The following is a 14,505-nucleotide window of genomic DNA, read 5'->3' on the forward strand; positions in this document are numbered from 1 at the left end:
CTGTTTGAATCGACATAACTAGACAGAGAAGTTTAACTAGGTAGCACGCGTCATTCGCTAAACTGACATTTAGGCCTAGCGCACACGCATCGATTTTTATCGTACGATCAAATTCATTTAGTGGAACAAAGAAGTTCTTATGCTCTCCTTTGTTCCTCTAAAAGAATTTAATCGTACTATAAAGATTTTCAGAGGTGGAACGAAGTTCGGCAGATATAGCTAGTAAATAATAAAATTCGCTTCAATATATTAATGATTTTTACCAAAGTTGTATTTGTGGATTATTGTATACACTAGTTTTTACCTTGAACTAATACTGATATTAGTTGTGAGTCACTTTCGGGAAATATTAGCATTCCTATTTTCCAACAAAGAAAATGATTTAGATTTTGTAATGGTTGTGCAGTAATTACCTTGGTTAAGATACTTCAACTTCAAATAACAATGAACTCAACCACTCACCATATAGTTCAGGTATCTAGGGGTCAATCAGCACATAAACAACACTGAAACCATTTCTGACCTTTAGAAAGTATCGTCCTTCATAGTTGGCTAACAAAAATATATACCCATTCTCAGCTGTGTTGTGCTGGCCAACTATGTTGTTCCACACTGCAGATTACTGGGGTTCTGTCAAATTGACAATTTGAGTGGGTGAGACACATAAGGAGGTTGGGTGAGGAAGGCAAGGATGGTGGGAAGGAAGGTTGAGAAAAGGTATGCGTAGGCAGCAAGGGAACAGGATATGGATCTAGCAGTGGTGTGCAGTCTGGGCACAGGTTGGGGAAGAACGGTGTGGCAAATCCTGAAGTGAAAGAATGGGCTGAAAAGCTCACTTGGTGTCAGCCTCCATTCACTACCCACCCCCAAAAACCACCTCGTTCCTCTCACCATTCCACCTGACACAAACCATCACCCCATTTTAGCTACTAGTTCTGATGATCTCAATTTGGACAAAATTGCTTTGAGCATGTGTGTTGTTGTTAGTCGGTTTACTCTGAAGGAGAATATTACCTGCAACGCCACTAACGTTTTCAATCTAGTTTACTTGCCTGTCAACTATTTTGTATGTGTATTTTACAGTCAGTTATTCTAGAAGAAGAAAATTGTTTGGAAACCAGTAGTAATTTTAGTTTTGTTTATGTGCCTGTCAACCATTCAGTAGCTCTAATGTGCAGGAAGTGGTTACCTTTTGCTACCTCCATTATTTTATCCCACCCAGTACTTAACAGTACCATACAAATATTTTAACACCATAACTTTTAATGTAATATATTTCTGATATACACAGCCTGTGGTTTATTTTTGATCATATTATGTAATGACTAGTTGGTTTCTCAGAAGTGCTTTTGTTATGACTTAAAGAAAAAAGTAATCATAGCATAGTGTTAGAACACATTAGTGAAGTAAAGCAGTCTGTGTTCCAGCAACAGCCGCCGCAGCATATGTGCCCCAGGCAGCAGCAGCTGCTGCTGCAGCGGCAGCAGCAGCACACTCGCCCCCAGCCACGTATCCAATTTTTTACCCATGCACGGCTCAGCCCATCTACATGTCGCAGCAATTCCAGTATCCAACTCTTGCGGTGAGTGTTATGTGTAGCTTCCATTACGACAATGTTCTTTTATTTTTTTAATGAACACAATACTGATGAAGAAAGCAGTATTATGTAGTCACAGATTGTCATGTGCCTCTTTTAATGTGGTTTTGTGGCAGTTAGTTGTCTGTTTTAGGTGGTATCAAATATGAAAAAAAAAAACAATAAAGGTGAGGCTTAAGGTGAGACAAAGAAGCAGTACATATGTCATAGAGAATAAATATCTGGCAACAAAAGCTCTCAAGTTGTGCTTCTTTACAGAATTATTTAGTATGATAGTATCAACTTTGAAAATACAAGCTGCTTTGAATCGTGATGATGAGAATACAGTGTACATAAGATTAGAAGTTTGAGGAAGAGGCAAAAAGAAAAGGAACAAATGATATGAACCATCATCCATTTTGTTTGAATGACGTGAGATTTTGACACTACATGTTAGAAAGCCCCCCCAGGGGGTCCACAACTCTTTTGTGAACACGTGCGTAGCGAGCACGGGACCCCGAGCTAATGTGGCCCTCCTTCCTTTCCGGGCTGCATACCTTCCCTTCCCTTTCCGCATCCTTCCCCGTCCCCCATCTTCGCCCCCCCCCACCTCTGGCTCTTTCCTTCCCTTTCTCCCCCTCTGGGAGTATGGTTTGTGCCTACGTCCGGAGACGGACGCTCGAAACTGTTCCAAATTCCTTGCTTTCTACACTTGCAAGTCCTCGTCCTCCTCTGTCCTTCTCTTTTCCTTCCCTCGTCTCCTTGCCCTTTTCTCTGCTGCAGCGTTTGAGACCCCCTCTTCTTTCCTTTCCCTTTCTCTTTTTTCCTCCCTGTGCGTGTCTGAAGGCCGACCCACGCACTTCTATGCGTAGCCGGTGACGGGGTAACGCGTAATTCCCCGCCCCGGGTAGACAGGTAGGACACGTACGTACCCCCTGGTAACGGCCAGGCCCAGGGAGGGGTGATTACCCGAGCTGATACCTTCCGAAAGTGCCGATTGGTCCCTCCGTCCGTTTGTCGGGAGATGTGACCTGAGGTGTGAACAATCACCTAAGGCGGGTATGCCCTTGGTGAGGGCCCCCACAAGGGAGGAGCGCGCCATCGGAGACGCCGGTAATCATGGGGGATTCTTCCGCAATGGTTTCCTCACCTTCCACTATGTCTGCTCACAAACGTAAGTTCACTGAGTCTCAGCCACAGACGGTTCTTCCATCGTTGCCACAGTTCCTTGTTGTTTCTCGGTTTGACGAAGGTCACGACTTCTCCACGGTCAACCCTTTCATTATTCAGAAAGGTGTCGACGCAGTTGCAGGTCCTGTAAAGTCTTGTTCCAGATTACGGAATGGCACCCTGTTGTTAGAAACACACAGTGCCCTCCAGGCTCAAAAATTGCTGCGTACTTCTCTGCTCCACACCTTCCCTGTCCGGGTGGAACCGCACCGTACCTTAAATTCCTCGCATGGAGTCGTTTATACACGCTCCCTCGATGGATTGTCTGACGAAGAAATTGAGCACTACCTGTCTGACCAGGGCGTAACGGCTGTTCGTAGGGTTATTAAAAGGGTTGACACGAACATCATTCCAACCCGCACTGTCTTCTTGACATTTGACAAAGTTCAACTCCCATCGAAAATCAAAGCAGGCTATGAGATAATTTCCGTTCGCCCTTACGTCCCAAACCCTACGCGTTGCTATCGATGTCAGCAGTTCAATCACACCAGCCAGTCCTGTTCCAACCCGGCCAAATGTGTTACGTGTGGCAAGGATGCCCATGAGGGTGCTTGTCCACCTCCATCCCCTCGCTGCATCAACTGTGTGGGTGACCACGCTGCTTCCTCTCGGGATTGCCCCGTTTTTAAGGACGAAAAGCTCATCCAGGAAATAAGAGTGAAGGAAAAGGTGTCGACCTTTGCTGCTCGAAAATTATTCGCCAGTCGACAGCCCACCGTGCCTCAGAAAGGAAAATACAGCACTGTCCTTGCTTCTCCTCGGGCAACAAAGGAGGCGGCCACGCAGACTTGCGACCTCACCTTTAGTACCACGGTCGTCAGATCAGCCAGCGCAAAGATCGCCCGTTCAACCTCACCACTTTCACCTGCCCACTCTATGGCTCACCCTTCGTCGGGTTTTGCTAAATCTCGAGCCCAAAAGTCAGACGCCAAGTCTTCGAAAAAAGAGCATACTCGTGAAGAGTTTTTACGTACCGCAACTTCACAACCATCGGTTCCTCCTTCATCTAAACATCATACTTCCAAGAAGGCTACGAAGAAACTCGGTTCCTCTCCTTCTCCGCCAAGGCGTGTCCCATCTACAGCACCACCTGGCGGAAATCGCCCTCGGCCGTCTTCTGTGTCGCCGAGGCGCACTGCTGGTGGCCGGTCAACTGGCCGATCGCTGGTGGCAGGAGCTGCTCCTGACCAACCTATGGATCAGGATCTTCTGCCTTCGACTGAATGCCATTCCATGCTGTCGGTCGCAAGCTCTGAGCAGTCGTTAAGTTGACAGCACCCTTGGTCACATTCCTCCATTTTCTGTTCACCCTATGTCCATTATCCACTGGAATATCCGCGGCATTCAAGCCAATCGGGATGAATTGTCAATCCTCTTACGATCCTACTCGCCGGTCATCTTCTGTCTTCAGGAAACAAAGCTGCGTCCCCATGACCGCTTTGTTCTCCCTCATTTTCAGTCCGTCCGATATGACCTCCCCTCTGTTGAAGGCACTCCAGCCCATGGAGGACTCATGATTCTTCTCCATGATACTACCCATTATCACCCAATCCCCTTAAACAGTTCCTTCCAAGCTGTCGCCGTCCGTCTTTCCCTTTCTGGATACACGTTCTCTCTTTGTACGGTATACATTCCATCGTCCACACCAATGGCACGAGCTGATCTCCTTCATCTTCTTGGTCAGCTTCCACCCCCCTATTTGCTGGTTGGGGAATTAAATGCCCACCACCCGCTTTGGGGATCTCCACATCCTTGTCCACGTGGCTCACTATTGCTAGACGTCTTCCACCAAGCGGATCTAGTTTGCCTCAACACTTGGGTCCCCACATTTTTGTCTGCCTCCACGACAAATTTATCTCATTTGGACCTTGCGGTCGGTACTGTTCCGCTAGCTCGGCGCTTCAAATGGTTCGCCCTTGATGATACACACTCGAGTGACCACTTTCCATGTGTTCTTAGACTGCAGCCTCAACTGCCATATATGCGCTCGCGACGCTGAAAGTTTGCCCAAGCCGATTGGACACTTTTCTCGTCTCTAGCGACATTCGATGACCGTCGCTTTCCCAGCGTCGACGATGAGGTCACACATATTACCGACGTTATTCTTACAGCTGCGGAACGTTCAATACCACGCACCTCCGAATTGCCCCGGCGCCGCCCAGTTCCTTGGTGGAACGAGGCATGCCGTGACGCAATACGTGAGCGGCGACGTGCTCTTCGCATTTTCCGTCACCATCCAACTTTGGCCAACTGTATCCGATATAAGCAGCTCCATGTGCGATGCCGTCGCGTCATCCGCGATACCAAGAAGGCAATCTGGAAATTCTTTATTAGCTCATTTAACACCTTCACTCCCTCCTCGGAAATTTGGAGTCGGCTTCGACGGTTCTCAGGCGCGCCCAGTTTCTCCCCGGTCTCTGGGCTCACTGTCGCGCATGATACCTTAGTGGACCCCGTCGCAATTTCTAACTCATTGGGTCAGCACTTTGCTGAGATTTCGAGCTCTTCAAATTACCCGCCAGCGTTTCTCCCGAAGAAACGTGCAGCGGAAGTGCGACATCTTGCTTTCTCCTCTCAAAATCACGAAAGCTACAATACTGTTTTCTCCATGCGGGAACTCCAACATGCCCTCTCTTCTTCTCGCTCCTCCGCCCCAGGACCGGATGGTATCCATGTCCAAATGTTGCTGCATTTATCAACCCATAGTCTGCGTTACCTCCTTCGCCTTTATAATCGAATTTGGACCGACAGTACCTTTCCCAGACAATGGCAGGAAGCTATCGTCGTTCCCGTTCTGAAACCTGGAAAGGACAAACATCTCCCCTCTAGCTATCGCCCCATATCTCTCACGAGTAGTGTCTGTAAGGTGTTGGAGCGTATGGTGAATTACCGTTTAGCTTGGTGGCTGGAATCCCGCAGTCTTTAACACCAGCCCAATGCGGATTCCAAAAGCATCGTTCTGCAGTTGACCATCTTGTTGCTCTCTCCACTTATATCATGAACAATTTTCTCCGGAGACGCCAAACCGTAGCAATATTTTTTGATCTGGAGAGAGCATACGATACCTGTTGGAGGACAGGCATCCTCCGCACACTTCTCTTGGGGCTTTCGAGGCCGGCTACCCCTTTTTCTTCGCGAATTTATGGCAGAGCGCACATTTAGGGTGCGGGTGAACACTACTCTCTCCCGTACTTTCTCCCAAGAAAACGGGGTACCCCAGGGCTCCGTGCTGAGTGTCGTACTGTTTGCCATCACCATAAATCCAATTATGGATTGTCTCCTTCCTGATGTCTCGGGCTCCCTCTTTGTGGACGATTTTGCGATCTACTACAGCTCTCAACGGACCAGCCTTCTTGAAAGACGTCTTCAAGGATGTCTCGATCGCCTCCACTCGTGGAGCATCGAAACCGGCTTCCGTTTCTCAACCAGTAAGACCGTTTGTGTTAATTTTTGGCGACGTAAGGAGTTTCTTCCGCCCTCCTTACATCTCGGTCCTGTCAACCTTCCGTTTTCCGGCGTCGCTAAATTCTTGGGTCTTATGTTTGACAGAAAACTGTGCTGGTCCTCCCACGTTTCCTATCTTTCGGCTCGCTGTCTGCGTTCCCTTAACACCCTCCGTGTCCTGAATGGTACCTCCTGGGGAGCGGACCGAGTGGTCCTTCTCCACCTCTATCGCGCCTTAGTGCGCTCGAAATTGGATTATGGAAGCATAGTCTACTCCTCTGCTCGGCCGTCTATTCTTCGGCATCTCGACTCTATCCACCACCGTGGATTACGTTTAGTGTGTGGAGCTTTTTACACTAGCCCTGTGGAAAGCCTTTATGCTGAGACTGCTGAACCTCCGCTGTCCAATCGGCGGGCAGTCCTTCTGAGTCGTTATGCTAGCCATCTGTCTTCTATGCCTGCTAATCCAGCCCATGACCTTTTTTTCGACGCCTCCTTTGATGTAGGGTATGCAGGCCGCTCCTCCTCCCTACTACCCCGGGAGTCCGCTTCCGTCAACTGCTCCATTCTCTTTCCTTCCGCTTTCCTAAAACCTTCTTGACAACTTGGGGTACAGCACCGCCTTGGCTCCGTCCCCGGATCTACTTGCTCCGTGACCTATGTCAATTTCCCAAGGATGGTACCCCTACACTTGTTTACCGTCGGGCATTTGCTGCTCTATGTGCACAAATGACAGATGCCACATTTATTTACTCAGACGGCTCGAAAACATCGTTAGGTGTAGGGAATGCCTACATTGTTGGTGACACCCCAAATCACATTCGGCTTCCCGACCAGTATTCGGTTTATACTGCGGAGCTTTACGCTGTTCTCCAGGCTGTCCACTACATCCGCCGCCATCAGCGGATACAGTACGTAATCTGCTCAGATTCTCTCAGCTCTCTCCTCAGTCTCCAAGCTCTTTACCCTGTGCACCCTCTGGTCCACCGGATTCAGGACTGTCTGCGCTTGCTCCACCTGGGGGGCGTCTCGGTGGCGTTCCTCTGGCTCCCGGGACACGCTGGTATCTGTGGGAATGAGGCGGCCGATATAGCGGCCAAGGCTGCAGTCTCTCTTCCTCGGCCAGTTATTCAGTCGCTTCCCTTCACCGATCTACGGAGCGGTTTATGTCGCCAAGTAGCTCATTTATGGCATGCGCATTGGTCAACACTTCCCCATAATAAATTGCAGGAAGTGAAAGCCCTTCCTTGCGCTTGGACCTCTTCCTCCCGAACGCATCGTCGGGAGGAGGTAATTTTAGCTAGACTCCGGATAGGGCTCTGTCTTTTTAGCCATCGACATCTTTTAAGCGGCGATCCTCCCCCACTCTGTCCCCACTGCTCTCAGCTGTGGACGGTCAGACACCTTTTAATTGAATGCCCCTATTTTAATCCGTTACGCTCCCGTCTACAGCTGTCGCCTGATCTATCGTCGATTTTAGCAGATGACACGCGCTCAGCCGACCGCGTTCTCCAGTTTATTAGTGACAGTGAAGTGACGTCAGTCATTTGAAGCTTTTTTGGGGACAACCAACCCCTTTCTGTAGTGGATTTTTAAGCATTCCTTCTGCTTTTAGTTTCTCAAATTTTATGACTTTGTTCCCATTGCTGCTGGTTTTAAATTTCGGTTTTTTCCTGTTTCCTAAGTCGCGGGCTGGGCGCTAATGACCATAGAAGTTTTGCGCCCTAAAACCACAAAAAAAAAAGTTAGAAAGCGGTTGGACAAAAGATCATTGACAGTAAAATTAGCATTTCAGGAAAGGAATAATATTTAAGCCAGACAGATTGATAGTTTTCAAACTCCCACCCCACCCTGTTTTCTGTGAGGGAGGTGGCAAGGCACTGGACTCCTGTTCAGGATGACAGCAGTTGAAATCCTTGTGAAACCATCCAGCCAGATTCTGGTCTTTCATGGTTATCCTAAATCATTTAAAGCAATTGCTGAGGTGATACCTTTTAAAACGAACATGGTGTGCTTTCTTCTCCAATCTGACTTGGTGCTTAGTCTCCAGTGATCTAAAAATTATGGCAGCATTAAACCCAGACCTTCCCCCTCCCATCTCCCTTTCTTTTTAAAGCAGAAGTCTTTTTTCACATATTTACTTTTCCATGTCAGCAAATAATTGCATGATGAATCAGTGCTTAATCATAACTGACGTTTCCTAGGAGTATTTATGGTGTGGAATGAATCGAAATAAGTTGGTTTGCAGTATATTGTGTATGTGGCTACCAAACATCTTTGGCTTAGTTGTACACCTGACCAGTTAAGTACAATTGCATAGCAATTGGCACACTTCATGGGGAGTCTTTGATCAGCAGGAGGAAACATCCTCCCACACAGTAGGAGTGAGCAGAATGTTGTTCACTGTTCATTACAAAGATTTGAGATCTGAAAACAAGGATGTTGCATGGGGACCTATTAACCAGAACTAAATGTCAGTCTTACAGTGTTCTCAGAAGAGTTAAGTTAGCAGGATCATCTGAACAATTGAAGCCCTAATAGAATGGATTTGACAGGAAGCGGTTTAAATCCTCTGACAGTGTTGTAGGTGGTGATGAAAAACATTCAGATCCATCTGGAAGAATGGGTATATATTCGTGTTTCAACTTACAGCATTTATTTTTAAAAATTAGTCACTTTTCCATTTCAAAGTATTTAATGCCTTCCTCATAATTTAAGATACTGAAAATAAAATTAGGTAAAAATGATTTTCTATTTTTACAGTTTTTTCAGAATTATTGTTTGTTCTGCTGTTTGTCAGATACACCAGTAAAGCTGGTAACAAGTAAAGTTCTAAACAGTATTGGATTTCTTTCTCATCTTTTTGTCATGAGACCTTGTAATTTATATGACTATAAAAAAACTGCATATTTGGACTGACAAAAAAAAAAGTGTACTGTGAAGCAGAAATCAAGAAATTTTAAATAACGTCTCCTACTGATGTATTCATAATGACTTACACTATTGCACATGTGAAGATGAGCAGACATAGATGTTTCATAATCATTATATATATAATGTACATTTGGTTAACACTTGAGGTCCAGAAAATTGCCATTTTTTAAAAAAGTTACTGGCACAGTTTCACCTGTAGCTGGCTTTTCTTTGGAAAGGTTTGGAACATTCTGGCATGCAGAGAGAGAGATGTTGCAACAAAAGCAATATCAACTTGTATCAGTTGTGATTGTTTTGCCAATAAATTGTCTCATCATCTCTGAACAAATCATAGAAACCTGTGTTGGATGCTGCTCCATCAGGAGATTCATTTGTAAAAAAGAAGAGAATTTGATAAATAGAACAGAACTGAATTGTAATTGCAGCAGCAGAATCTGTTGCAGCAATACTTGCAACAGAAAACTGTAGCAGACTGCAGCTTAACTTAATAGGAATAATCTTCAGACTGTTTACAAGCTGACATTTTTGTGTTCAGTCTAGGATCATTGAATTCTGCCTATAGTGCTTCCAAAATTTCTTGCCCACTCAACAAATGTGACACATTTATAGCATAATTACAGCAAACTGGAAAACTAACAAGTAATCGCTTCATGAAACGATGCAAGCATGCAATGGTTCGGTCAGTCTCACAACTGCAGCTGTTGTGTTTGCTACTGCATCTTTCAAAGTAATTCTAGTAATTGACAGCAGAAGGCAGCACCTTTCAAGGGACAGGTAGTGAGACATCTGGGCACTGGTCTTGTATAAAATTTTGTCTAGTTTTTGAGTGATAGGTGCCCAGCATGTTGTGAAAATTGCGGCCTGAGATATAATTGGGCACATTCCTTTGAACACAGTGTCGTAACGTGAGTAATACTCAGGTTTGGTTGCCAAAGTATTAAATATTTCTCAGAACTGCAAAGTGTAACCTATCTCCAATTTCAGTGCCAGTGGTTTTAAGAGAATAGCTCTGGGTTTTTTCCTTTGTTGAAATTGTGTCTTTGTTGTATTCTGCGATGTGAAGAGTATATGATGTAGGGATAGAAGAAACATGTTACCTCACCTTTAGGTAATTAGTACGGAATAAATGTTAGTCCAAACTCTATAAGTATGTGACCATCATGCTGTCTTTATAACTGAATATCATATCACACATCCATAGTTGCAGTAGTGTACTGTTAACTGTCACTTCAAATTGGTCTAGATAAGCTGCTTCTCATGTCAGAGGGCACTGACATAGTTGTTGAGGAGGAACAGTACATTAAGATATGAATGTCAGAAATTAGGGAGAGTTGTAAAAGTGCTGTGTTTATTTCTGTCTCCACATTTTTATTGCACTCTTGATGATTTTGTTCTCACTGTTATACAGAACATTTACAGGGTGTTTCAAAAATGACTGGTATATTTGAAACGGCAATAAAAACTAAACGAGCAGCGATAGAAATACACCGTTTGTTGCAATATGCTTGGGACAACAGTACATTTTCAGGCAGACAAACTTTCGAAATTACAGTAGTTACAATTTTCAACAACAGATGGCGCTGCGGTCTGGGAAACTCTATAGTACGATATTTTCCACATATCCACCATGCGTAGCAATAATATGGCGTAGTCTCTGAATGAAATTACCCGAAACCTTTGACAACGTGTCTGGCGGAATGGCTTCACATGCAGATGAGATGTACTGCTTCAGCTGTTCAATTGTTTCTGGATTCTGGCGGTACACCTGGTCTTTCAAGTGTCCCCACAGAAAGAAGTCACAGGGGTTCATGTCTGGCGAATAGGGAGGCCAATCCACGCCGCCTCCTGTATGTTTCGGATAGCCCAAAGCAATCACACGATCATCGAAATATTCATTCAGGAAATTAAAGACGTCGGCCGTGCGATGTGGCCGGGCACCATCTTGCATAAACCACGAGGTGTTCGCAGTGTCGTCTAAGGCAGTTTGTACCGCCACAAATTCACGAAGAATGTCCAGATAGCGTGATGCAGTAATCGTTTCGGATCTGAAAAATGGGTCAATGATTCCTTTGGAAGAAATGGCGGCCCAGACCAGTACTTTTTGAGGATGCAGGGACGATGGGACTGCAACATGGGGCTTTTCGGTTCCCCATATGCGCCAGTTCTGTTTATTGACGAAGCCGTCCAGGTAAAAATAAGCTTCGTCAGTAAACTAAATGCTGCCCACATGCATATCGCCGTCATCAATCCTGTGCACTATATCGTTAGCGAATGTCTCTCGTGCAGCAATGGTAGCGGCGCTGAGGGGTTGCCGCGTTTGAATTTTCTATGGATAGAGGTGTAAACTCTGGCACATGAGACGATACGTGGAAGTTGGCATCATTTGGACCGCAGCTGCAACACGGCGAACGGAAACCCGAGGCCGCTGTTGGATCACCTGCTGCACTAGCTGCACGTTGCCCTCTGTGGTTGCCGTACCCGGTCGCCCTACCTTTCCAGCACATTCATCCGTCACGTTCCCAGTCCGTTGAAGTTTTTCAAACAGATCCTTTATTGTATCGCTTTTCGGTCCTTTGGTTACATTAAACCTCCGTTGAAAACTTCGTCTTGTTGCAACAACACTGTGTTCTAGGCGGTGGAATTCCAACACCAGAAAAATCCTCTGTTCTAAGGAATAAACCATGTTGTCTACAGCACACTTGCACGTTGTGAACAGCACACGCTTACAGCAGAAAGACGACGTTCAGAATGGCGCACCCACAGACTGCGTTGTCTTCTACATCTTTCACATCACTTGCAGCGCCATCTGTTGTTGAAAATTGTAACTACTGTAATTTCGAAAGTTTGTCCGCCTGAAAATGTACTGTTGTCCCAAGCATATTGCAACAAACGGTGTATTTCTGTCGCTGCTCGTTTAGTTTTTATTGCCGTTTCAAATATACCGGTCATTTTTGAAACACCCTGTAAAAGGTACACGGTTTTTAATTTTTATTAATGAATCATTCAGAACACGTATTCTGGGTGTCCATCTTAAGTGATCAGCTGCATGTTCTCTGGTGTTTCAGCAGGAATTTGCAATTAATTTTTGTAATGTGTAGCTCATCATGTCTTTCATGAGATGCTCAATGTCGATGGAAAGCATTGTTTTTTTTTCCATTTATAAGCAAAATTATTTTTAAATGGGAGTTTACATGATCAGTTTGTAGAGTGGTCTCAAATTAGTCTAGTGTGATACTTTTTTGAACAGTATGTATTACCGGGGACAGTAAAACACAAAGAATAATCTTTACTCCAGCATTGGCTCTTCAATGCTGCCACATGTGGGCTTAAAAAGTGGTTGCCCTCAACTACATACCCTCAGACTCAGAGTTGAAATATTAAAAGGTTTGGCTGGTTTCATTGTCTAGTGGCTGGAATACGTAGTTGCGCATTACAAGCCAAATAGTGCTTAGCCTACAGTATACAATATAAATATACACATGAATTCAATGGTTGAAGGTTCCTAGCACTCAGCAATTGCGAATTTTGAATGTAACATAGAAGTTTATAAATGAAAGATTGCAAATTAAATAAAATTTGCAGGTACTATTTTTGACGACTTTAAATGATGAGTACAATAGCAGAAGTACATTTAAGAATGCTTTTTATTATTGCAAAACACTTATTGGTGTCGATGATCCAGCAATTAAATAAAATATAAGTTGAATAACAAAGAAACAATAGAATCCTACTTCAAGTAATTAGTTACGAGCAACAACATAGCTCGCAAGATATTCACTTCTAAACCCATACTAAATCATCTTTGCAGAAGCCACGGAAATCTCACAAGTGCACAAGTTGGCACTACGAAATATTTCAATCTCCTACGACCACGCACAAACTGCGCAACACCCTCCAAGTATTTCCTGTGACCATCCGATGCGCCTTCCCATCTAGACACCCCCCCCCCCCCCCCCCCTCAAAATCTTGTGCGACCCGATGCTCCTCCCCCACCCCTACAGTCCCTCCATTGACTTCAGTAGTCGCCTACTGTAGTAACAAGTGCTGTGATTGGATAGAGTGCTCCTGCCATGTCTCCAAGCCAACACACACTCACAGACATATTGAAACACGTACGAAATACTAAATTTACATTTAAATAACTTGAAACTAAATAAATATTCCTACAGCTGGACCATAAAAATGCTCTAACACACATTATTAAATAAACATGTATCAAAGGAACAGAAGCAAAAGTAGGCCAGTAGCCTAATGTCAGTGCTTTCTAAAACACAGTACATATTTGACGAATTTCTTCATGAATATTGTTGTTGTTGTTGTTGTTATGGTCTTGAGTCCAAAGACTGGTTTGATGCAGCTCTCCATGCTACCCTATCCTGTGCAAGTTTCTTCATCTCCCAGTACCTGCTGCAACCCACATCCTTCTGAATCTGCTTAATGTATTCATCTCTTGGTCTCCCTCTACGATTTTTACCCTCCACGCTGTCCTCCAATACTAAATTTGTGATCCCTTGATGCCTGAGAATATGTCCTACCAACCGGTCCCTTCTTCTCGTCAAACTGTGCCACAAACTCCTCTTCTCCCCAATTCTGTTCAATACCTCCTCATTATTTATGTCATCTACCCATCTAATCTTCAGCATTCTTCTGTAGCACCACATTTCGAAAGCTTCTATTCTCTTTTTGTGTAAACTATTTATTGTCCCCGTCTCACTTCCATACATGGCTACACTCCATACAAATACTTTCAGAAACGACTTGCTGACACTTAAATCTATACTCAATGTTAACAAATTTCTCTTCTTCAGAAACGATTTCCTTGCCATTGCGTCTACATTTTATATCCTCTCTACTTCAACCATCATCAGTTATTTCGCTCCCCAAATAGCAAAACTCCTTTACTACTTTGTCTCATTTCCTAATCTAATTCCCTCAGCATCACCCGACTTAATTCGACTACATTCCATTATCCTTGTATTGCTTTTGTTGATGTTCATCTTACACCCTCCTTTCAAGACACCGACCATTCCGTTAAACTGCTCTTCCAGGTCCTTTGCTGTCTCTGACAGAATTACAATGTCATTGGCAAACCTCAAAGTATTCATTTCTTCTCCATGGATTTTAATTCCTACTCCGAATTTTTCTTTTGTTTCCTTCACTGCTTGCTCAATATACAGATTGAATAACATCGGGGAGAGGCTACAACCCTGTCTCATTCCATTCCCAACCACTGCTTCCCTTTCATGCCCCTCAACTCTCATAACTGCCATCTGGTTGCTGTAAAAATTGTAAATAGCCTTTCACTCCCTGTATTTGACCCC

The 14,505-nt window shown here is 44.6% G+C and overlaps 1 protein-coding gene across 5 annotated transcripts in view; it reads left to right on the plus strand.

The window, feature by feature from the left end:
- Positions 1-14,505, plus strand: part of LOC126473785 (atrophin-1) — a 192,923-nt gene that overhangs the window by 102,034 nt on the left and 76,384 nt on the right. For 4 of the 5 annotated variants that reach the window (XM_050101057.1, XM_050101056.1, XM_050101058.1 and 1 more), the window contains one exon: positions 1,416-1,582. In XM_050101057.1, coding sequence (XP_049957014.1) covers positions 1,416-1,582 — 167 coding nt within the window. The remainder of the gene's footprint in view (positions 1-1,415; positions 1,583-14,505) is intronic. The other variant, XM_050101055.1, reaches the window with a different exon arrangement.

Source organism: Schistocerca serialis, chromosome 4 (assembly GCF_023864345.2).
Source record: "Schistocerca serialis cubense isolate TAMUIC-IGC-003099 chromosome 4, iqSchSeri2.2, whole genome shotgun sequence".
Classification (NCBI taxonomy): domain Eukaryota; kingdom Metazoa; phylum Arthropoda; class Insecta; order Orthoptera; family Acrididae; genus Schistocerca; species Schistocerca serialis.